This window comes from Equus quagga, chromosome 1 (genome assembly GCF_021613505.1).
Source record: "Equus quagga isolate Etosha38 chromosome 1, UCLA_HA_Equagga_1.0, whole genome shotgun sequence".
NCBI lineage: Eukaryota > Metazoa > Chordata > Mammalia > Perissodactyla > Equidae > Equus > Equus quagga.
In genome coordinates, this window is record NC_060267.1 from 103217535 (window position 1) to 103239267 (window position 21733).

At 55.6% G+C, this 21733-nt stretch overlaps 1 protein-coding gene across 8 annotated transcripts in view; it reads right to left on the bottom strand.

Annotated features, from left to right (window-relative positions):
- Nucleotides 1–21733, bottom strand: part of IFT122 (intraflagellar transport 122) — an 88024-nt gene that overhangs the window by 2110 nt on the left and 64181 nt on the right. For 5 of the 8 annotated variants that reach the window (XM_046668333.1, XM_046668325.1, XM_046668364.1 and 2 more), the window contains 13 exons: nucleotides 18553–18653; nucleotides 16393–16558; nucleotides 15342–15453; nucleotides 14592–14717; nucleotides 12822–12901; nucleotides 12324–12488; nucleotides 11771–11856; nucleotides 10809–10927; nucleotides 10619–10728; nucleotides 4177–4345; nucleotides 2212–2380; nucleotides 753–918; nucleotides 407–646 (listed from right to left, as the gene is read on the bottom strand). In XM_046668333.1, the coding sequence (XP_046524289.1) occupies nucleotides 407–646; nucleotides 753–918; nucleotides 2212–2380; nucleotides 4177–4345; nucleotides 10619–10728; nucleotides 10809–10927; nucleotides 11771–11856; nucleotides 12324–12488; nucleotides 12822–12901; nucleotides 14592–14717; nucleotides 15342–15453; nucleotides 16393–16558; nucleotides 18553–18653 (1809 nt within the window). Of the gene's footprint in view, nucleotides 1–406; nucleotides 647–752; nucleotides 919–2211; nucleotides 2381–4176; nucleotides 4346–10618; nucleotides 10729–10808; nucleotides 10928–11770; nucleotides 11857–12323; nucleotides 12489–12821; nucleotides 12902–14591; nucleotides 14718–15341; nucleotides 15454–16392; nucleotides 16559–18552; nucleotides 18654–21733 lie in introns of those variants that run through there. The other 3 variants (XM_046668346.1, XM_046668374.1, XM_046668384.1) reach the window with 3 other exon arrangements.

Sequence of the window (21733 nt, forward strand, 5' to 3'; positions counted from 1 at the left end):
TATCCATTCATCCCCAAAACAAGACTTTTTCGCTCCTTGTTCAGCTTTGTGGAGACTGGCAATATCCTGTTCTCAGACTTGGGACTTTGACCATTTCACTTCTAAAGTGGCCTCCAGAACCATGGGGACTGGCACTTCTCATACATGAGCCAGAGTCAGAGTCCCCTGCAAGGCTGGTCAGAAGTGCAGGTTCCTGAGACCACCCTGAGTTTCTAATTCAGCCGGTCCAGGGAGGGCCCGGGAATCTGCATTTCTCCCAGAGGACTCTGATGCCCCGATAGAGACCAACTCCTCCACTAGATTTTACAGGTGGGACAGCAGAGGCCCAGTGGAGGAGGTGGCTCGTCTTCTGCGGGCAGTGCCTGTGGCCTGGGGGACCTGGACCCTCCACCCCACCAGCAGGCACCTGCTTGTTCATCATGATATAGATGACGGGGTTGTAGATGGCGGCGCTCTTGGCAAAGAAGGCCGGGAGGGTCATGAAGATGGGGCCAAAGTTGGAGCCCTGGTGAGTGAAGATGTAGAATGCCACACTGGCATAGGGCACCCAGCAGATCAGGAAAGCAATGACCATGATGATGACCATGCGCGTGACCTCCTTCTCGGCCTTCTGGGTGGTGGCTGACTCCTGTTGCTGGGCAGCTGCCTGTAGGGACACAGGGCCTGGTGTCCAGACTGCGGCTCCTTTGGGATGGGGGTTGGGCTCGACCCAATTAATGCCTATGTCCCCAGCACCCAGCATAGGACCGTACCTCCTTGACTGTGAAGACCAGCTGCCCGTAGCAGAAGAAGATGATGATCAAGGGGATGGTGAAGTGGACCACGAACATATAGATGACGAAGGATTCATTGTTGACCTCTGGCTTGAGAGTGTAGTAGTCAATCCCGCATGAGCACTGCATGCCCTCTGGGATGTACCTGAGGGTAGGTGAGGGATGGGGCAGGAGGGACATGAGGGAGACCCACATGTGAAAGACTGAGGAACAGCCACAGCCGACCAGAGTCCTGGCTCCGGCAACATACCTGCTGCTTGCTCTGAGCCTCACTTTCCCTCTCTGTGAAATGGGGAAAATAAAATATCTACTTGGCTGTGTGACAGCGAGGATCAAATCCACTGAGATAAGAGACTCAAATGTACCTTGTGAAAACAGTGTTGTTTCATTGTTTGTTTGGTGGTGATGTTATCATGAGACCGCCAGTCTCCCACCTTGCACCGCCTGCGCACTGCTGACCCATGTGTTTCTTCACCCGACTCCCTGTCCACTAGTGGCCAGAGGCCAGGCCTCAGGCTATGCTGGGCAGAGGCCGTGGGGAAGAAGGGAAAAGCTCCCAAGCTCTGTATTTGAGGCAGTTTGTACAAACTGGGGCCTTACTAACAACAGGGGAAGAGTATTTCCTAGGCCAAAGATGGGCACATAGAGTAACTACAGGATCTTTCCACAGTTTCTGGAAACAAGAGGCCCCTGGGGCATGTGGTTAGGATATTTCAATGATTTCAGAGGATGGTGGTATCGGACCGACCTCAGAAAACCTGGAGTGTCTGTTGGCTGTGCCTATGAGGACGTAACTGGGCCAGACTGGAGAGAACAGGGAAAGAGGACAGAAGGGAGCGGGCTTGAATTTAGCAAGGGACAAAAAATTGACTCCAGGAAGAGTGAGAGAGGAGGAAGGGAAGAGAGATTGGGAATTTCCTGGATGCAGAGGGACGCGAGGCCTCTAGGAACCAACGGAGTCACCAGTTCAGTTTCCCAAACCACTGTCCCCCCATCTTTTATCTCAGCCCCATTTGGAGACAATGGCCTGGAGGCTGGACAGGACCCAGTTCCCAAGGGCTGCAATGTCACCACCTGTTCGAGGAAGGCTCGGCCTCCCCAGGGGCTGAGGCCCAAGGTCAGAGGGAGCTGCCTATGGGGCACTGGACCAAAGAGGATTGGAACCTGGCCCTGGCTTAGTTGAGGATTAGGGGCACGGCCAAGGTGAAGGGTTGGGGCATCTTCCATTCTCCTTGACATGGGGACGCAGGAGGTGGGACTAGCCCCCTTAGCAACATTAGGGTCCGATCCTCTCTTCCCCTGTCCTGAGCTCTGCCCCAGGGAGAGTTGCCAGGTGGGCATTTGGGACAGGGGGCATATGAGCTCAGTGCCTGGAACCAGACACCTCTGAGTTTGAGCCCTGGCTGGGAGACCCCTTCCTTCTGCTAAGCACCATTACCTGGACCAGCCGACGAGGGGGGGTGCAGCACAGGCCAGTGCCATGACCCAGGTGAAGGCGACGCCCATAATGGCGTGGTTCTCCCCGAAGCGGAAGTTGCTCATGGGCTTACACACCACCACGTACCGCTCAATGGCCAGGACCACTAAGGACCACAGTGCAATTTCACCTGCAAGGCAATCAGCTGCCGGTCAACATACCACCTGCCTGGAACCCACTCTCATCTAAGGAGGGAGCACTCCTCCTAGATGGGGAGAGGGCAACTGAGAAGGCAACCTGGGGCAGGCCTGGAGCGAGGCCTTAGGGTGAAAGGGCCTTGGACACTGAGAAGAGGAGGGTCGGGTGTGCAGGGCAAAGGGACCAGTATGCCAAGGGGGAGTGAGCAGAGTGAATCCTAGGAAGTTTAGTTCAGTCAGAGCTCCGGGTTCAGGAGGGCCATGGAAATCAGATGACAGGGTCTTGATTGCACTGGGAGCCCTGTAGGGAGTTTTCACAGAAGAATGTGTCCTCCGCGGGGCACGGGGCAGAGTTCCTGTTGAAGGGCATTGCAGAGGCAGCTGAAAGCCAGCGCTGGAAGTCCTTCCCTCCCTCTGGAGCAGCAGCCTCTCCCCTCTAGGGAAATGAAACAACCTGGGCATGTGGGACCCTCTCCCAGAGCCAGGAAGCTGGATCATGTTCTGCTCAAAGGAAGAAGGAGGAAATAATGATGGAATTCAGACATCTGTCCTGCATATCGCCCCAGAAACTCAAGAGGGAGGGTGGTGGCCATAGAATTTATCAGCCAAACTGGGACATTTCTGAGAGTGAAAGCGAACACTACAGAGAGTTATTCCAGGATTATAGCTGTAGACCGGGACCGCCGCTGCAGAGGGCTCTGCCTGTATGAGGCACCCCTCTCTGATCCCTGCCTTCGGGCCTGAGACTGGGTGACCTGTGGTCATTGAGGTGACAAACACCCCATGATGGCCAAGATTCCCTGCGAATGGGAGTGAGGAAGCGTCCTGGACATGTGAGGAGAGAGAAGACAGGGAGGAGAGCAGTGCTCGTGCCTGGTGCTGGGTCTCCCCGTCTCCCTGCTTTGTAATCACCACCTCTTGCATCTCCTGCTTGCCTGAGAGGCTGTGTGTCTGGGGAGGACATTCCTGGATCTGAGCCGGGAGATCTAAGCTCTGGTCACTGCCCTGCCACATCCCTAAATGAGTCTCTTGCTTCTCCATGCCTCAGTTTTCTCATCTGCTAAATGGGATCTGTTATCTCTGAAGCAGCCCCATTAGTTTTCCAATCAAAGAAAATACTTGAAAGCATCTTTCAAAGTTACAGACCACCACACAGGTCTAGTGCCTCCCTTTGGAAGGGCTTTCTTAGAAGGGGATGAGCTCCTCAACACAAAAAGCATTCAAGCATGGCAGAAAAACTGGAGGTGGGCTGGGAAGGGAGTCAGATAGATGCTGGGGGGAGGGACTGAGCCCATCACCTGGCCGCACAGGCAAAGTCCAGTGACTGAAGGACTGAGGATCTGTGACCCACCCCAGCCTGGAGCTCTGCGCGCAGGGATCTGTCTTGTCCACCTTCATCCCCAGTGCCCAGTGTGGGTCTGATCCAGCTCAGCTGCTCCCAGGGAAACAGAATATGGCCTTAGGGGCCACAGAGATGTGGGCTGGAAACTCGGCTCTGCCCCCCGCCACGATGCGACCCCGACAAGATCCTTGACTTCTCTCAACCTGCTTCCTGCTGGAAAGCAGGACAATGGCACCCCTCCGAGTGAGATAAACAGTGTCCAGTGCCTGCCCTCAACAAACGCAGCCAAGCTTATCGTCACCAAGGGTGTTCATTGATTAAGTGAGGGCTTTGGATGTTGCAGAGCGGAGAATGTCTCTCAGCCGCCAGCCCAAGCTTAGGGTTGTCCCCAGATGCCTCCACGCCCCCAGCTCCTGTGCCCCCGCCCACCCACATCCCAGCTCATACCGCCCAGAGTGGCAAAGAAGCCCTCCACATTGCATCCCGTGGGCCCGAAGACAAAGTATCCGTGCAGAGAGGTGTAGAGGGTGGTGGTGAAGCCGCCGAAGACCATGAAGAGGTCGGCCACAGCCAGGTTGAGCAGGATGTAGTTGAGAGGCGTGCGCAGCTTTTTGTGCTGGACCGTGACGTAGAGAGTGAGGAAGTTGATGGGGAAACCGAGCACAATCAGCAGGAACATGTAGGCGGCCAGCATGGAGAACTGCCACGGCTCGGCCAGGTAGTACTGCGGGTACTCGAAGGGGCTGCGCACCACGCCCGTCTTGTTGGAGAAGGGCACGTAGAAGTTCGGGCCCTCCGTCCCGTTCATGGCTGCGGCCCTTGTGGCTGCCCCGTGGGCGGCTCCGACCCAAGAATACTGCTGAGGCCTGAGCTCGGCCACCCAGGGCTCAGGCTGGACGACTCCAGGCTCTGACCCCCCCCAGGGCCTTATAAAGTGACCTCCCCTCCCTAAGCTCCTGGCTGAATCAGCACCTGGGAGATTGGGGGCGTTATTAATCATATTAATCACCGCTGCTGTAACTGGGGCCTAATTGGCTTCCGAGAGGGGCCAAGGTCACTCTAGGTAGAAGCCTAGGGTCAGGGAGGGGAGGCGTTGGGGACCCTGGGAAAGGGCAGGAGGCCGGCCCCCAACTCTTCTGTCCTCCAGGAATCTCTGCCCACCTCAGCCTGGTGGTCTTGGCCTGGCATCACGACCTCTGACTCCAGGCCCACTTCCCTCCGGCTTAGTACGAGCTGACATCTTCCTCTCGACAGGACCAGGAGCTTCCGGAGGGCAGAGGCTCTCCTCCCCTCACTCAGCCCTTTACCTATTCCGTCCCCACCTCAGTCTCCTCCTGGCTCATCCAGTCACTGGACACTGACACTAGCCCATCTCGCCAGATTATGAGCTTCACATAAGGGCAGGGGCCGTATGCTGCCAACTTTGGCATTCCCTGTGCGAGACACACAGCCTGGCATAGCTCAGGAGCTCAATTAGCACTTGGTGCATTGAATTGGAAGTCACCGGTTCATCAAACATTTATGTGCAGGCCCCTGGGGACACAAAGATCAAGAAAGGAGGAGCTTAGGCTGAGGAGGACTCTGATGTGAGAAGGACAGATCCTGGGCCTGGGAGGGGAGGCTGCCTGCCTGGGGGAGGTGTCAGGGTCTGGGTCTCTGAGGGACGGGAGCACTTTGCCAGGTTGCCAAGTGGGGAAGACGGCACAGACTGAAGACAGAGGCCGGGCAGAGGCCTGAGGCCCATCTGTGGTGTGGCCACGCATGGGTTGGGGCCAGCTCTGATGGGTCTTGATGCCAAGCTGAGGAACCTGGCTTCATCCAGAGGGCAGTGGGCAGTAGGCAGTGCCTCAGGCAGATCTTGGGGACAGAAAGGTGGGTCAGATGCCACCAAATATGGATGGAGGAGGGGCCCAGGGAGAGGGTGACTAAAGCAGGGATGGGACAGAGGCTCTCAGGGCTCGGAAGCATGGCTCTGCAGCCAGGAGGTAGACTGCGTGCCAAGCTCCGTGCTGTGCGCTGGCTCACTGCAGTGAGCAAGGTGGGTGTGGCCCCAGCCTCCTGGGGACTCAGTGTAAGGGGAGGTGGACCCTGGAAACAGGACTGTTGGACACTGCACACGGGGTATGTCTGGGGACATCTGGTCAGGCTGGGGTGGAACAGGGGACCTTGGATGTTCTGTGACAGGTAACCACATGAGGGCCAGTCCTGGGACAGCAGGATGAGCTCTGGGGGCAAAAAGAGGCTTGACACTGACAGGCTCCCCCAACCTGTAACAGGAGCATGATGATACCTCCCAGAATGAAGTGGGGTAGCTGGGTGTGCCTGGCATGATGACCACAATCTAGCCACAAATGTGTATCGAGCAGGTTCCAAACAAAGTGCTTGGTTCTAGGGCACACAGTGGACAAGAAGGATCAAGCCCTGCTGGCAGGAAGTGTCATTCTGTGGGGGCAGGAGGCCCCACAAACAGGTAATGAAACAAATAACAATAAGAAAAATTCAGATCGTGACCTGCTCCCAATACTCTGTTATCTAGAGCAGCCTGGGAAGGCTTCTCTGAGAAGGTGAAGTTTGAACTGGGAACTCAGTGATGGAAGAGGGCAGCCCTGCCAGGATCTAGGGAGTGGAGATGTCCAGGCAGAGAAAACAGCAAGTGCAAAGGACCTGAAGCTGGGGATTCAAGGCTGGCCAGGGAAGTGTCCCTGTCCACAAGACTTCTATCCCTTAAGCTCTCTCTCACCCAGTCTCTCTTCCCCTGAGATTCCTGGGTCTATCTGCTTCAGAAAGATGCCTCCCTTCCCTCCAGCCCACCTGGGGGCCAGACCCCTCCGTCCTGGGTGCTGTCAGGGTTTGGCACATGGAAGGCTGACGAAATGTTTGTTGGTAGAATGAGTGCAGGGGGTGGCCTGGCAAGGCTGGTGGGGTGCGACCTCTCGCAGTTTAAGGCGCTTGGCCCAGTGATTAGTCCTAGTGCTAATGAGGTCAAGGTGGAGGGTTTGATTCTGCCATGGCCCCTGCTAGCCAGACAGACGGGGGAGCACTGGATTCCCTGAGTCCAGACTGGCCCCACACAGCTCCACCCTGGCTGAGCCCTGGACCTCAGCACTTTGCCTGTCACCTCCTAATGCTTATGACAGCCTGGAAGCTTCGTATTCATGTTCTGTTCACATGGTTTTTGTCCATCTCCCAGGCTGTAACATGAGACTACAAGGGTGGGCTGGGTCTGTCTTGTTCACACAGGGTCCCCAGAGCCCGGCATGGAGTCTGGCATGTGGCAGGAGTGTTGTAAATAGTTTCCCCTGGGGAAGAAGAGCTGGGATTTCTGTCAGTTTGTTCACTGATGCACTCCCAGGGCCTGGCACATAGTAGGTGCTCAATAAATATCTGTGGACCGAGTTACCGGATCTAGGTTATCTCAGTAAGTACTTCCCCTCTCTAAGTCTCAGGTTCCTCCTCTGTAAGAGTTTAATAATCCCACCCTCACAGGATGAGGTGATGGGGAATTAAAGGCCATCACCGAAGTGACCGTGCTCTGTATTCTGTAAGGCATGACAAATAGTTTTCTTTTAAATGAAAAGTGCTCTGTGTTCAGAGCAACAAGCTCATGGAGGGAGCTGGAAGGTCATTAGAAGTCACCCACTCTGACCCTCCCCTGCTGCATTTTGCAAGATTGAGGCCCAGAGTTCGCAGTGAGCTGCCCAGGTCACGTGACAAACCAGTGACAGCTGGGCTATACCTGCCTGGCCACGCCTCCCTCCCACACCAAAGACAGCTCTCAGGAAGGATTGCCAGTTACTGGCGCCATGTAAAAATAAATGACAGAAAAAGGGTTGTGCTGGGGTCGTGGAAAAGGCCCTCACTGAGTCACACAGGCCTGGGGCAGCAGTGGTGGCCCTGAGGGCAGGGGGTAGCACTGGGCTCTAGCCTGTGGCTCTGAGTCACCCTAAGAGCCCAGGAAGGCCCACCTCCCCTCTCCAGGCTTGTTTGCCGGGACTAGGAAACTTTGGGGATCCACACCCATCTATAGGGTAAACCTGACCTGCTTTCCCCACCCGGTCCCAGCTCACTGACCTTGAGACCTTACAATTTTGGTTTCCTAGTCCTCCCTTGTGGGCACGGCCTCTTCATACTGACCTTTACATCTGGCCTGAGGCTCTGCAGCCACACAGCCTAGGTGCAGCCCGCTCTCTTCTCGTGCCTGTTTCCTGCTCTGTTCCCAGTAAGTGATCAGTGAGTGTGGCTGAAAGTGTCATCCTCTTCTGAATCTCATTCAGGTCTCAGCAAGTGACCCATGTCCTTGGAGAGACCCCATCCCCCACTTCTACAGACCAGGGCCCCCACCCCACTGCATTCATTTTCTACTGCATACTTAGCGCTGTCTGCAATGGTCTTGTCTCCTTAGGGACTGCCTGCCCATCTCTCTAGAGAATGCATCCCAGCTCCCAGCCCAGGATAGATGCTCAGCACATGTTTGTTGAACGAATGAACAACTCCTCCTGACCCCTGTGAGGAGGTCTCTCTGAGTGGTCAGGTCTCCTCTGATCACTGAGGAAATGGGCTCAGAGGATTGAGGTTCCTCAGCAGAGCCAGGCTTGAACCTAGGCCATTGAACCTGGGCCGTCTAATCCCCCAGCAATTTTGTCTCCCATGTCAGGTGGTCCAGAGAGGGGCACGGAGCATGCCAATGGCCAAGCCCAAGTGTGGGTGACTTTCTGAGCAACTGCCCCTCGGCCTCCCTCTCAGCCAGGCTGAGAGGCTATGAGGGGCTGTAAGTGGTGGGACAGGGGCCCAAGGTTGGCTGTCTCTGAGGACAGATCAGCCATCTTGGGCTTCCGCAGCACAGCCCTCTGGGAGCCCAGGCGCAGGGCTCCAACTCGGCCAGGGAGGATTAGGGCTTAGCGGGCAGCGCGCGAATAGCTCCTAAGCCTCTGCATGGAGGTGCTGCTTGGTCAGCATCCTCCTCTTCCTCCTCCTCCCCTCTCTGGCTTAGCCTCACCTGGCTGCGTCACCACGGCTGAGGGAGGCCTCAGACTGAGCTGAGAATGTTGAGGGGGAAGACAGCCTGACTCTCCTCCCCTTCCTTCCATCACCCCCTCCCGCCCTTCCTCCCTCCCTCTGTTCTTCCTCCCCCAACATTTGCCAAACACCTCCCATGCACCAGGCCCTGGGCTGGGTGCTGGGGACACTGAGATGAAGCCTACACAGTGTCTGCCCTCAAAGAGCTCCCGATCTTAGGGGGCAGCAGCCACGGGAAAAACTAATAACCAGGAGAGGCGGGGATTTGCTCCCAGCCCCAGTGCTGTGGGAGCCCAGAGGACCAAGTGGTGGACCAGGAGGGAGCCTGGGAGGCTCCTCAATCTAGGCAGGGGGCTTGCTGGGTCAAGGCCCAGGGAGGGAAGGGCCAGCTCGTGTGGAAGCACTGGGGCCCTGGGAGCGGATGGCAGGGAAGGGAGGGCAGGTCTGAGTCCAGGTGCTAGCTGGCTGGCAGTGGGGGCCACTGAGGGTTAGAGGCATGACCAAGTTCCCATTCCAGGACGATGTTCTGGAGTCTGGGTGGAAGAGTATCAGGGAGTACTGGGGTAAGTGCCTCGCCCAGGGTGAGAGCCTGCCCAGTGGTAGCCTCTTTGCCGGGGGTCCTACCTGCCCCCAGGGCAGGGCTGCCACAAGTGGAAGGTCAGCTGGTATCTGCCATAGCAGCAAGCTTGGAGAAGGGGCATCTGCCCAGCTGATGGAGGGCCATGAGGAGCTCCTGGCTTTGCTGGCCTCACTGAGGTACATGGGGACACCCAGATGGCTGAGGCCAGGCTAGAGCCAGGCCCCCCTAAGGTCTGGCCCAGGGCTCTCTCTGGGCCACTCAATCCCCCGTTTCCTTACTTCCTCCTTCCAAGAACATGGGAACAGTGTTGAGGACTTGGAGGTCGGAGGTCAGGATCAGGCTGCAGCCTGAACCACTTGCAAGCTGTGCAGCTGCTCCTCTTTCCGGACGTCAGTCTCCTTAGTGAAATGGGCATCTCAAGATCCCTGTGGCACCTTCCTCGCTGTAGCATGTGAGGGGTCACCAGGATCATCAGAAGGAAATTGAGGCATGAACCTACGTGTCAGAGGTGGAGGAGGCCCTACTGTACAGATGGGGAAACTGAGCCCTGGAGAGAGGACTGGACCTGGTCAACACCCTGTCCTAGTCGGGACAGGAGAGCAGCAGAACGTAGTGCTTACGTGCAAAGGATGTGCCTGGGTGTGAATCCTGCCTTGGTTCAATAAATATTCATTGAATGAAAGAAAAGAGAACGTCACTGAGCCTCAGTTTCATCATCTGCATAATGGACGTCCTTGGAGGCTGCTGAGGACTGAATAACTCAATAAGATGATGTGTGGAAAGTGCTTAGCACGCTGTCTGGAACTCAGTAAGTACTCGATTTATTGGGAGCTACGGTGTTCCTCTCTCAGACTCAGGGCTCCAGCGTAGCTTCCCTGTGGCAGCAGAACCTGGCACAGCACAGCCTCATTTTGTGTTATTTGGCTGAGAGGACGCGAGCTGGAGTTTCAGGCTGGGCCCCTCCCCCTGCTTCTAGCCATGGACCATCTGATCTGTCACTGTGATTGACGTCTGTTGGGTGGCTGGGGCTGTTTTCTCCCTCTCCCCTCTTTTTCCCAGCCATATGCAAATGATTTCAGTTCAAGTAACGCGCTAATGGAAATCCTAACACATTAATAAATGTTTAGCGCGAGAGAGTATGCGTGATCGTAAGTAATCAGACACTCCACGGAGGAGTTCTGTTGGCACAACTGTCTGGCTCCCTTTCTTTACTTTCCTCCATCATCTCCAAAGAGAGATGCAGAGGGAGGCAGGGAGGAGGGGGTGGGGCAGGGGTCCAGCCCCGGCACTCACCGCTGGGTGGCCTCTGCAGCCACTCCCCTCTGGGGCCTGTCGTCTTCTCTCCAATGGGTACATTTGCCTTGCTCTGCCCACTTCACAGATGCCCTGTAAAGTACCAATGTCTAATCAGGAGGGTGGTTTTCAACAAGTGCCCTTCCTCCTGCCATCAGGGCTCCGCATAAAGTGCCGGATGGCATGCTACCTCCTGGGCAAGCAGAGTGGAGGGCGAAGGGCGCAGGCCGCAGGGACGGACGGATCAGGGGCTTCTCATGCAGGGTTGGTGAGCTCCCTGGACTCCAGCACCTCCGGCTGTCCCCATGGCTGTGGAATGGAAATCATAACCCTTCCAACACAGGGCTGGTGTGAGAACTGAGACAACACATGAAATGCGGCTGGCACAGAAAAGGCCCCCAGTAAATGTCAGCTCTCCCTCCCCACCTTCCCACCTGCCACCCATCCAGGCCCTCGAGCTGCTGAATCGGACACTGTTGATGCTCAGGGGAAAGCCTCAGGTGGGCTGGGGCCTCTGTGGGGCTGGGGGATGGTGGAGGAGGTTGGGCTCTCCTCGCCACCTTCTTTGGAGCCAGGTATCTTATTTTCTTATCTAGAAAAAGCCCTGTTAAACCAAAATAAATAAATACACACCCATCCCCTTACCCATTCCCATATTGCCATTTAGATTAGATTAAATTTTAAGAGCACACAAATGTAATGTTCTTCTCGGGTCAAATTAGAAACAGGTGCACTTTTGCATAAGGAAATTAAGTTGCAGACAATATGAAGATTTGCTAAAATGCAGACACTGATGAAAATAAGTAGCCCTTTTATTTGTAATTATTGAGGCAATCTGTTCGCAAAGTGTACATGTTAATGGTCTGACAGATCTGTGGACTCCAGCAGGCTGCCATGAACAACTCAGAGCCGTTCTGAAAATAACAGATTTTTTTTCTTAGAAAATATATGTACATTCTCTTCTCCATCTCCTGGTGCTATTTACAAGGCACAAAATGCCATAAATAAGAATTCTGTGGTTACACAAGGCCCCTCCCTAAAAGACAAACTTCATCTGGGCAGAAGAAACATTCTGACAGCGTAACTCCTTTCAGTGGCCCAGCCAACTGCCAGGCAGGCCCAGGCGAGCAGGGGTCCCAAGGTCCTGGTCACGGGCTGGGGTCATCGATGCGCCTCCGGCAGTAGGGGCAGCAGGTGTGCTGAAGCACCAGCAGCTCGTAGTCCTCTGAGTGGAACATCTGAGGAGAGATGGCCGCGGCCCTCATCAGCCCCAAGCCTGGCAGGGACGGCTGCCCTTCCAAGGGGAGGGGGTTTGGCAGTGACTCAGGGCTCACAAACACCAGACCAGGACACCTGTGTCCAAGGACTGGGAGGGAGAGGGAGACGGGTGTGAGGTTCTCTATTTTTCTAAATGAAGTTCAAAGTTCAAAACTCTTGCCCGGCCCTCCTGGATTAAGGGGAGGTACAGAGAGCACCAGGTCAGGGGCAAGTCCTTCCAGATGGCACATGGAAGGCAAGTGAGAGGAGGGAGGGCCTAAGGACAGCCAAGTGTCTTCTCCCAACTCAGAGCCTTGGCCTTGGCCATGGAGGAATCAACTGTGTAGCTCCCAGATGCCTGGCCTCCTCGAGGGGACACTCGGGAAATGGAAAAGCAGCAGAAAGACACTGGGAACTATGCACGAGCTGTAGGCAGTGGGCGCAGTACCTGGAAGCAGGAGGGGCACATGGTGATGGAGGCATCAGGGAGGAGCGAGCGGAAGTACTGCCACTGCAGGGGTGGGGGCCAGCGTTTGATGAGGACGTCCCGACGGCTCATGGCGCGCAGCACTGACCGGCTCACCACCACGGGAACAAACTCTGAGCCACCTTGCTGCAGATGGGGCGAGCAGGAAGCAGGGGCACCAGTGACCTCACTCAGGCACGGTGGCACGTTTATGTGGGTCATGATCCCAGAACTTTTGGCGGTGGCTAGGGAGGCCCCCAGACTTCCCCTGCCAGGTACCTGGACGGAACCCTGCCAGGTCACGCAGTGCCTGCTGGCCATCTCTGGTGACAGGGAACCCACCACCTCCTCTCCCCCAGTGGCCTTGACAGGGAACAAGTTCCTCCTCACGCCAAGGAGTGTGTACAGAAGGGACCTGAGAATGCCCTCCCAACAGGCTTCTGTGCCTCAGCAGCCCATCACTCAAAGAGGCGCCCTCACCTCAAAGCTCAGCTTTGCTGTGAACGGGTCATCATCTCCCATGGAGTCCATGGTCTCATCCAGCCTCAGGGTCTGGGAATCTGGAGGCGTCTGGTCAAGGTTGGAAACTGAGGCCCAGCAGGAAACAGCTCCCACTCTCCACCCAACATGCTAAGACTCACAGGAGCTCTGTCTAGGCCTCGTTGTCTCCCTACGATTCTGGGGAAGAGCGGCAAGGTCTGTGGAACAGGTTTCTCTCCAGGTGCAGGAGTAGAGGGAATGCAGGCTAGGGAGGAGACGGCCCTGGTCACACAGAAGGTGGGACCAGGCCCCAGTGTACAGGTGAGAAAAGGGGAAAGAAAGGGGCTCATCATGGGCCCTCTGATGCCCCACACAGACCATGCCATGGCTGACATGGGTCTGCCGTCCAGAAGCACCACATGAGCAGAGGCCTGTGGGCCTGTGGTATGAGAGAGTAGAAATGATGGGCCCAGCTGGAAACCAGGGCCAGCAAACCCAGCAATTCCCGGAGAGACACTCAGCAGTCACCAGGTGGTCTGTAGGCCTCTGCTCACTTGAGATGGCCTTGCTGGTCATATTTCATGGAGAAGGAGTGAGAGATCTGCAGATCCTGAGGCCAGCCAGACTCAGCTGAAGGTCTCCAGGGAGCCACTCCCTCTGCCAGGCAGTGGTGGAGGAACTGATGTGACGCCAGGGTGGGTGGGGCCTCCTGAGGAAGGCCCCCAGGGGAACAGAGGCTGCTGGTGCCACGTCAGGTATGGGACATGGCCCCACATGGCAGCAACAACAACCCAGCCTAAGTATCTGATGTGTGTGTGCAGAGGACTGCCGTGCAGACACAGCTTCCGTCTCCCTTTTTCAGCAATTCCCTGGGTTTTCCCCTCTCTTCTGCTCCTCAAATTGTGGTCCACAGACCAGTGACATTGGCATCACCTAGAAGCTTATGGAAACGCAGGCTCCCAGCCCACACAGACCTGCTGGCCCTCGGGTGATGGGTGTGCACTGTCCTCCTGCGTTCAGCTGGGACAGTTAATGTGGTCCTGACCACAGGGATAAGCTGAGGTGTGGCCCTCGGCCCAAGTTGTTCCAGCGAGGGTGTGACATGCTGGGAGGAGTGTCAGCCCTTTCCGAGGGGTTGTAAGGCTGATGGGATGCAGGGTTGGCACTGCTGGTGGGGATGGGGCAGTGCTGCCTAAAAATGAAGCCACCCAGAGGACAGCAGAGCCAAGAGGACAGAAGACAGCCTCCCGCTGGCGTTGAGTGGGCACCTGGATCCAGCTAAGCATCCATCCATGACTAGGTGCACCTTTTTGTTTGCTTGGCCTGAGCTGATTTCTGTCCCTTGTATGTAAGTGACCTGACTAGAAGAGTTGGGGCCGCTGATACAGACATCATATGCCATGTTGGCTGCCCATCAGCTCTGTGTGGCCAGCAGCACGGGCAGCACTCTTTAGGAGCAAGGGGTGGGTGGGAGACTCTCCCTGGAATGAACAGCAGGTAAGGGCCAAGGCACTGTCTCCTTTTCCACATGCCACTTCTGGGCCTGTGGGCACTGTCTCCTCCTGCATCCCTGTACCCCAGCCAGCTCTCTGCCCATTTCTAGGCCCTGTCCCTGCGGCCTCATCGGCCTCTATGATCACTGAGCAGTGGTCTGCCGTGCCCCTGCCCACCTAGCCCAGCCATCTTCCAAGGCCCTCCTGCCTCCTGCATCGCACCAGGTGCAGTGCTTGGCTGGCACACACAAGGGTCCAGGCCCAGCGCCCAGGATACTGTTGCTCGTGATCTCCTGCCATTTGTTCTCGCGCTTGTGTCTTGGTGCCTCCAGGTCGATGAGGGAGACGGCTTCTTCGTCAGTGATCCCCTCCTCCAGGTAGAACTCCACCAGGTGCAGCACCTCTGGAGGGCACAGGGCACGGAGAGGGGCTGGGGGCGGCCTCGGGGGAGCTGGGGCTGGGACGCTCTTAGCAGGCAGCATGAGGGGAGGAGGGAAGATCGCAGAGGACTTTCCCTACGTGGCAGTGGCTCCTCTGAAAGCAAGCAGGGTGTGGGGCTGCCTCTCTCGCCCACTGCATGTCTGGGGGAGGCGGGTGTGTGTGCATGTGTGCACGTGTGTGTGCACAAGTGAGAATTAGGGGCCTTTAGCCCTCCTTCCCCCTAACAGCTGGATGGGCTCCTCTCCAAGGGAAGAGGAGAGGCCTCTGCCCAGGTATGTGAAGGAGCTTCTGATCCTTTGTCAACAGGGAAGGAGCTGGGACTCGAGAGCCCAGCTCAGCCTCCCAGACTGAATGTCCAACCAGTGACCTCTATTCCTGGAGCATTTATTTTATACAAAGCTTCATACCAGGTTCTCGGGAGTGGGTGCTTCAGGGTTGGGCAGCACTGGGTCCTGTCTCTGGGAACCCTGAGTGACTCTGTATGTCAGGCAGGGTGGGTGTCGCACTGTCCTCAAGTTACAAATGAGGACTTCTGTGGGCAATAAGCAGTGGCATGAGCCCAGCCATCGGCACACATGGGACTCACCGTAGGAAGAGGCAGAGAAGACGAAGGGCTGGCGGCAATTGATGCAAACGTTGCCCAGGTTGTTTAGCAATGGGTTGTTGGTGGAACAGCGGTAGCACAAGGGCACTAGCTCCTACAAAGACACAAGCACCACAGTGCCCGAGGGCCAGACCTCACACACAGCTCACGCCACACGGGTGGGCAGGGAGGGGGCCTGGGGCCCGGGCTCCATACTGTGGTGAAGCAGGATAAGGGCCTACTGACAGCGGAGGCCCTAACTCTTGGGGTCCACTGCCCCGGACACCTTCTTCACAGGCAGGGTTCAGCAGTACCATTCTCCTGGCAAAAATGACAATAACCACAGCCACTCTTTATCAGCTACTTACCAATGTGCTTAAGCTCATTACTTGCACTGGCTCATTTATCCTCACAGCCACCTGTGGGAAAGCTATCATGCATGTCTCTGTTTGATAGAGAGGGAAACGGAGGCTCAGAAAGATTGAGGCACAGCTAGGAAATGGTGGAGCTGGGTTGTGAATCCAGGTCTGTCTGATGCCAAGTCTCTGCTCTGAGCTTGCAGGTGGGGATTGTGAAAGAGGCAGTAGCTGGTTAGCTTGGAGGAAAGAGGGCTGGGGCTCAGAGCAGCCTGCAGATATACATGGGTGAATGGATTTGCTGGAGAGGATAACCTGGTTCCAGAAGGAGGGTGGGCTGGGGCAGGGGCTCCTAGGATGAGGTGAAGGCAGTCACTGGACATGGTGGTGTGAAGCAGTGTGGGCTAGGCCACAGTAGACACGGAGCCTCAGGAGAGCCAGGAAGCAAAGGAGGGCAGGGCTGTGGGGCTCAGGGGGCCAGGAGCTGCTGGTAGAGCACAGCAGGCTGAGTGGAGAACAGAGGGGTAAAGAGGGAAGAGCGGAAGGAGTTGGCAAACCAGGGCTCAAGTAGGGGAGAAGGGCGCAGAACCCTGAGAGCATGGCAGCTGTCTTTCAAACAGAACCCAGGCAGGGCAAGAAGGGGCCAGGAGACGTCTGAGAGGAGGAGCAGCGTCCTGCCCAAGGGGCCAGGCCCTCACCTCGCTGTCATGGAAGGGCTTGGAACGGATGGTCAGGCTGCCTAGCTCGATGGATTTCTGGAACCTGGTGGGGATCCGCAGGCCCTGCAGCTTGTTGTAGGCATGCCGGGCTAGCTTGTAGGCACCTAGTGCCTTGCTTTGCTTGGCTAGAGTGAAGAGTGTCTTCCTGCCGATGACAGGGTTAAGGACAACAGAGGCCACGCCAGGCCCGACAGCCAGCACTACCTACCCTCAAAGTGAGCCCCATTCTGGAATGTAGCTTGTGCTGGTGCCAGCATGGCCCGGGCAGAAGCCTGAGGAGTGCTTTGCTCATTTGTGGGATGTAAGTGTATTTCTCGGATATCAAAGCCCAAGGATTTTTCCAGAGATAAAGACAGTGCAGTTTCCATTAATATTTTAACCTTGCTTAGGTTCTCTGGGCCTGCTGATGGCTTATCTTGTACCCTGACCATGCCAAAATGGCTCTCCTCACCTCCAATAGCCTGCCAGCCAGGCCCTAGGACACCTGGCACCAAGTGCCCTCCTGCTCCAGCCCCACCAGGTGGAGCCCAGTCCACGACTGGCCGGGGAGCCACCCTCAGGTCCGGCTCACAGGGGCCTCTGGGTGCAGAGCACTGCTCTGCCTGCACTTCACCAAGGGTCCCGGTGATGTCTGAGCAGCAGCCTCCCCTCTTCTGAGGCCCCTTCTGGGCTGCTCAAGCTGAGGGTGACAAGCCTTTGTGCTCTATCTCAGGTCACCTCAAACGCTGGCTGTGCCCAGGCCCAGCCTGCCCTTCCCCACTCCTCCGTGGCAAGCCTTAGCTCACCCTTAAGAGTTCCGAGTCCCATGCCTCCTGACCACGCTCCCTCCCTGAGGCTCCTGCTTGCCACACCCCCAGTGTGGCACCTTCCACTCCAGCACTTATATGGGGTGAGTTTCCTTGTCTGTGTCTCCACCGCACCTCTTCAAAGTCAGGTCTGTGTCAGGAGCCATTTCCAGGTCTCCAGTGGACAGCAAGGGATGAAGCTCAGGGCAGGGGTTCAAACTCTGCTGACCTGAAAAGAACTTGCTGGCAAGGCTGGGTGCAGGAGCTGAGGCCCCACACTAAGGCTACAGCCCCTCCTCTGTAGGGGTCTCAGTCAGTGAAGGCACCACTTAATTTGGGGGAATTTCCCCTGAAATGTAACTGATGGGCCTGGAACCCTTTAGAGAAGCCAATTCTCACCAATTAGCATCTCTGAGTCCTCCTCTGGGAGGGCTTTTCCTTACACAAAGAAGGCAGGGCTGGGCTGGGAAGGGGCTGAGAAAACAGTGATTTAGAAGAGGACAGAGGATAATTATGACTTTTATGACTTCCGGAACCTTAACAATTTTGGTCATTTCCTGGTAGATTCTGGCCGCACAGGGCCTCAGGCCCTTTCTCTGTTTACGGTAACCTGTGGCCCTCACTGGCCAGAGAAAGAGAGGCCAATTTACAGGGAGGCCCTCAGGCCGCTGCCTCTCCAGCCTGGCTCCCACCCAGGGCGGGCTTCAGCTCCTTCCACACACCATGTTTACTTAGCCTTTCCAGGCACTGGTGCTCCCCTGAAACATCTACTGTATCATCTTCTCTGGTTACCTCAGCCTACAGGATGGATGTCACCTCCTCCTGGCAGTCTTCCTTGACCAGGGCCCCAGCCTGAGCTGCATTCCACCCTTGGACACAGCATACAGCCCACTGAACCAGACCCTGACACTTGTCATCTCCCTCACTAGACAGCAGCTTTGTAGCCTCCCTGCCAGGGGCACAGCAGGTGCTCCACCGACCTGGGCTGAAACCGTCCCCCCCACCAACAAGGGAAGTGCCCAAGACTCCAAGCCCAAAGGCCTGGTGCTTCCTACATTTCTGTCCCTCCCTCATTTGTGGGCTCTGGAGGGCTTAGACGGTATGTTGGCCGGAGACCCACTGCTTGGCCCAGCCCAGAGAGCCCTGAAAACTAATCTTCTCTTGGCACTAGCCCCTCAGTCTCCCTGGCTGAGCCTCTTCTACAGCCAAACGGCAGCGGCCGGGCAAGCTCGCTCTCTTCCCTGAGGGCTACTGTAGAGAGGGAAGGTTCTGCCAACAAAGCACCCTGGAAAGAACCTCCGAGGGCCATTAGACAAGAGGGGTGGGATGGAGGGTGGGGGGAGAGAAAGGATACACTTTAGAGATGCCCAAGGGGGTGTCCTTGGTCAGGCTGTGCAGCAGGAACCTGGAGATGTTGAAGAGGGTTTCGGGAAGGTGGAAACTGAAAGGCTCCTCCTGCAGCGAGAAAAGCAAACAGGGACTGAATTCCTCAACTGAGCCGCTGCTGGGCCAGGCCAAAGCAGACACCAATAATTCTGAGTTACTTCAATAAAAGGGCAGGTGTGCTCAACGAGCACCCACTGTGTGCTGGGCACATTAGCCACCGTGGTCTTTAACACAAGCCTGTGAGGATGCATTTTCATCCTCACTGAGCTGAGGCCCAGAGAGACGATTTGCCCAGGTCACTCCGCTACAAAGGAGCAGAGCTGGGCTCCAAACCTAGGTCTGATTCCAAAGCCCAAGAATGTCTTTCTCTCCAGATGCACTGCCTCTGGGGTCGGTAATGATCCCTTCTTCTGAGCTCAAGTTGCCTCCAATTAGCTCTAAAAGAGAGGATACGACCCCGACACGAGCATGTCTTTAAGCAGAGTCAGCCCACTCTTCCTGGCATGAAATCACATGCCTCTTCTCGCTCCCCAACAGCAGCCTGACAGTTCAATGCCCACCAAATGTGCAGGCATGGTGCAGCCCCTCAGCTGCTCCTCCCTGTGTCCCCGGGCCCTGTACAGGCCCTAACAGACGAGGCACTCAACGCACATTAGGTCAATGAATAGGTCTTCTGTACCTAGACGCTGCCAGAAGCTCAGCACAGAGGACTACAGGGAATTGCCATCAGGAGGGGTCCATAAAAGGTTAAGAATACCCTGTTTTGAAGGAATCTGGCACATGGTGTGAAAACTGAGTCTGCTTTAGACAACGATGAAAGCAGGCCAGCTACCCCTCTACCTTGAGCGCTTAAATACTAATAAACTGACATTTCCTGAAGGGTCTTGCTAGGCCAGACTCATCACTGAGCCCCCAGGACTTAGGCCCTAATTGGTGTAAATTTGTGAGGACTCCCTTTACACTACTTTCCTGGTTCAGAGCCCAGCACCCTCTTTAGTTCTCACCCACATCGCTATAGTCTCTGTTAGTTCCACGAACCCAAGAAGACCTGAGACTAGATCCTTTTCTGGGTGAGAACCAGGGAGAAGCCTGCTTCTGGTTATATTGCACTAGGTTGTGGAAGCTAAGAAATGTCCCAGAAAGAATAGAGTAGGGGTTCCTCAAGATTAGCACCTCTCCTCCAGGAAAGAAGCCATCATCTCAGGAAAAGCCTGATGCTTCCCTCTCCAGTCTGCTCTGAAGCACACCTGCTCTTCTAGGTCCTGATGCCAAACCCTAAAATATCCACTGCCAGGCCTTTGCACATGCTGTGACCTCTGCCAGGAATGCCCTTCCTCCTCCTCCTCTTCACCGGCTCCATTATTCTCATCTCCCTCCTCTTGGCTTAGGGGTCGCCTCCTCCAGGAAGTCTTCTTAGTCCTCTAAGCTTTTCCCTTGAGGGAACTGTATTGCAACTACTTGTAACTAGACTATGAGCTCCTCAGGAGCAGGGACAATGTCCTGTTCACCACTGTGTCCCAAGCCTTCAGCACAGGGCCTGTCACACAGTAGGTATTTGTTGAATGAAGGAATGGCCTGATGAAGAAGGCTCAGCTGGAATGAACAGCCAGGGACCCAGCTGGTGTGCAACTGCCACGAGCTCACAGCTACATGTAGCCCTGGGGCAGAGCTCAGCTGTTACAGAGAAGAAATCCCCAAACGCATGCCCCCAGGTTAGGAAAGAGAGAGGAAACAGCTGGACTCTGAAGCGGTTCAGGCAAACCAAGACTGAGCGGGGTCCCTGACGTTCAGGCCTAAGCTGAGTTTGGGATCCTTTTTTGGGGTGGCTTCTTTCCAGGTGAGGGACTGATTGAGATCAGGGGTCCTGAAAAGACTGTAGGGAAAGACGAGGTCCCTTGAGAGCACTGACCCTGGTGTGGGGCACAGATGAGATGCAGGACTGATGGCTGGCCCAGGCAGAGCCTATCAGAGGAGTCTTTCTTGCCAGACTTTCCCCAGAGGCAAAGAATGTGCTGAGAGGTCAGCACAAATGAGGGGGAAAGAGGCGCTCAGGGCAGAAGGCAGGGCCTGGTCAAAGAACTGCGCAGTGCTCAGCCTGCGGGGAGCAGGCCAACGGAAAGCTGCCTGGAAGCTTCCGCACAGGGCAGCAGGAATAGCTGACACTCGTCTAGCGTCACTTTGTGCCAGGCACGCTTCCCAGTGCCTGCCTTTTTTTTTTTTTTTTGAGGAAGATTAGCGTTGAGCTAACTACTGCCAATCCTCCTCTTTTTGCTGAGGAAGACTAGCCCTGAGCTAACACCCGTGCCCATCTTCCTCTACTTTATATATGGGATGCCTACCACAGCATGGCTCTCACCAAGCGGTGCCAGGTCCGCACCAGGTATCCAAACCAGCGAACCCCAGGCCACTGAGAAGCAGAACGTGCAAACTCAACCACTGTGCCACCGGGCCAGCCCCCCAGTGCCTTTCTAATATTCATTCATTTAATCCTCACAACCCCATCAAGTAGGTACTGTTACCACCCCCATTTTATAGAGAAGGAAGCTGAAACACAGAGGAAAGTAAACGACTTGCCTAAGGTCACACAGCGGAGCAGGGGTGTGAGGCCAGTGGTCTACCTTCTCTAAGTTAGAGGTGAGTGGGGGCAGAGGCTAAGAGCACAGGCTCTGGAGTCAGCCTGTCTGGGTTCAAGTCCTGGCTCTCCACTTACTAGCTGTGGGATCGCTCCATCCAGCACCTCAGTTTCTTCATCTGTAAAATGGGGATGACAGTACTTATCTCACAGTATGACTGAAAAGATTATAGAATAAAGCCCTCAACACTTTGCCTGGTATGTAGTAAGTGCTCAGTAAAGGTTGGTTATTGATACTATCCTCCTAGCTTATCAGCACAGGATAAGCTCACATTGTAGGTGTTTAATCAATGTTTGTTGAGTGACTGAGGAAACACAAAATGAGGAAGCTGATGACAACCTGTCACCTGTTACCCATTGTCAGAAGGTAGATTTAAAATGGCTTAATCAAAAAAGGGAGTGACTAAAAAGAACTACTTGGGTCTCTGGGGATCAAGCCAATTCTGTTGTTTTATAGAGAAGGAAATTGAGGGCCAGAGAGAGGAAGTAAGGTGCTCAAGGTCACACAGCAAGTCAG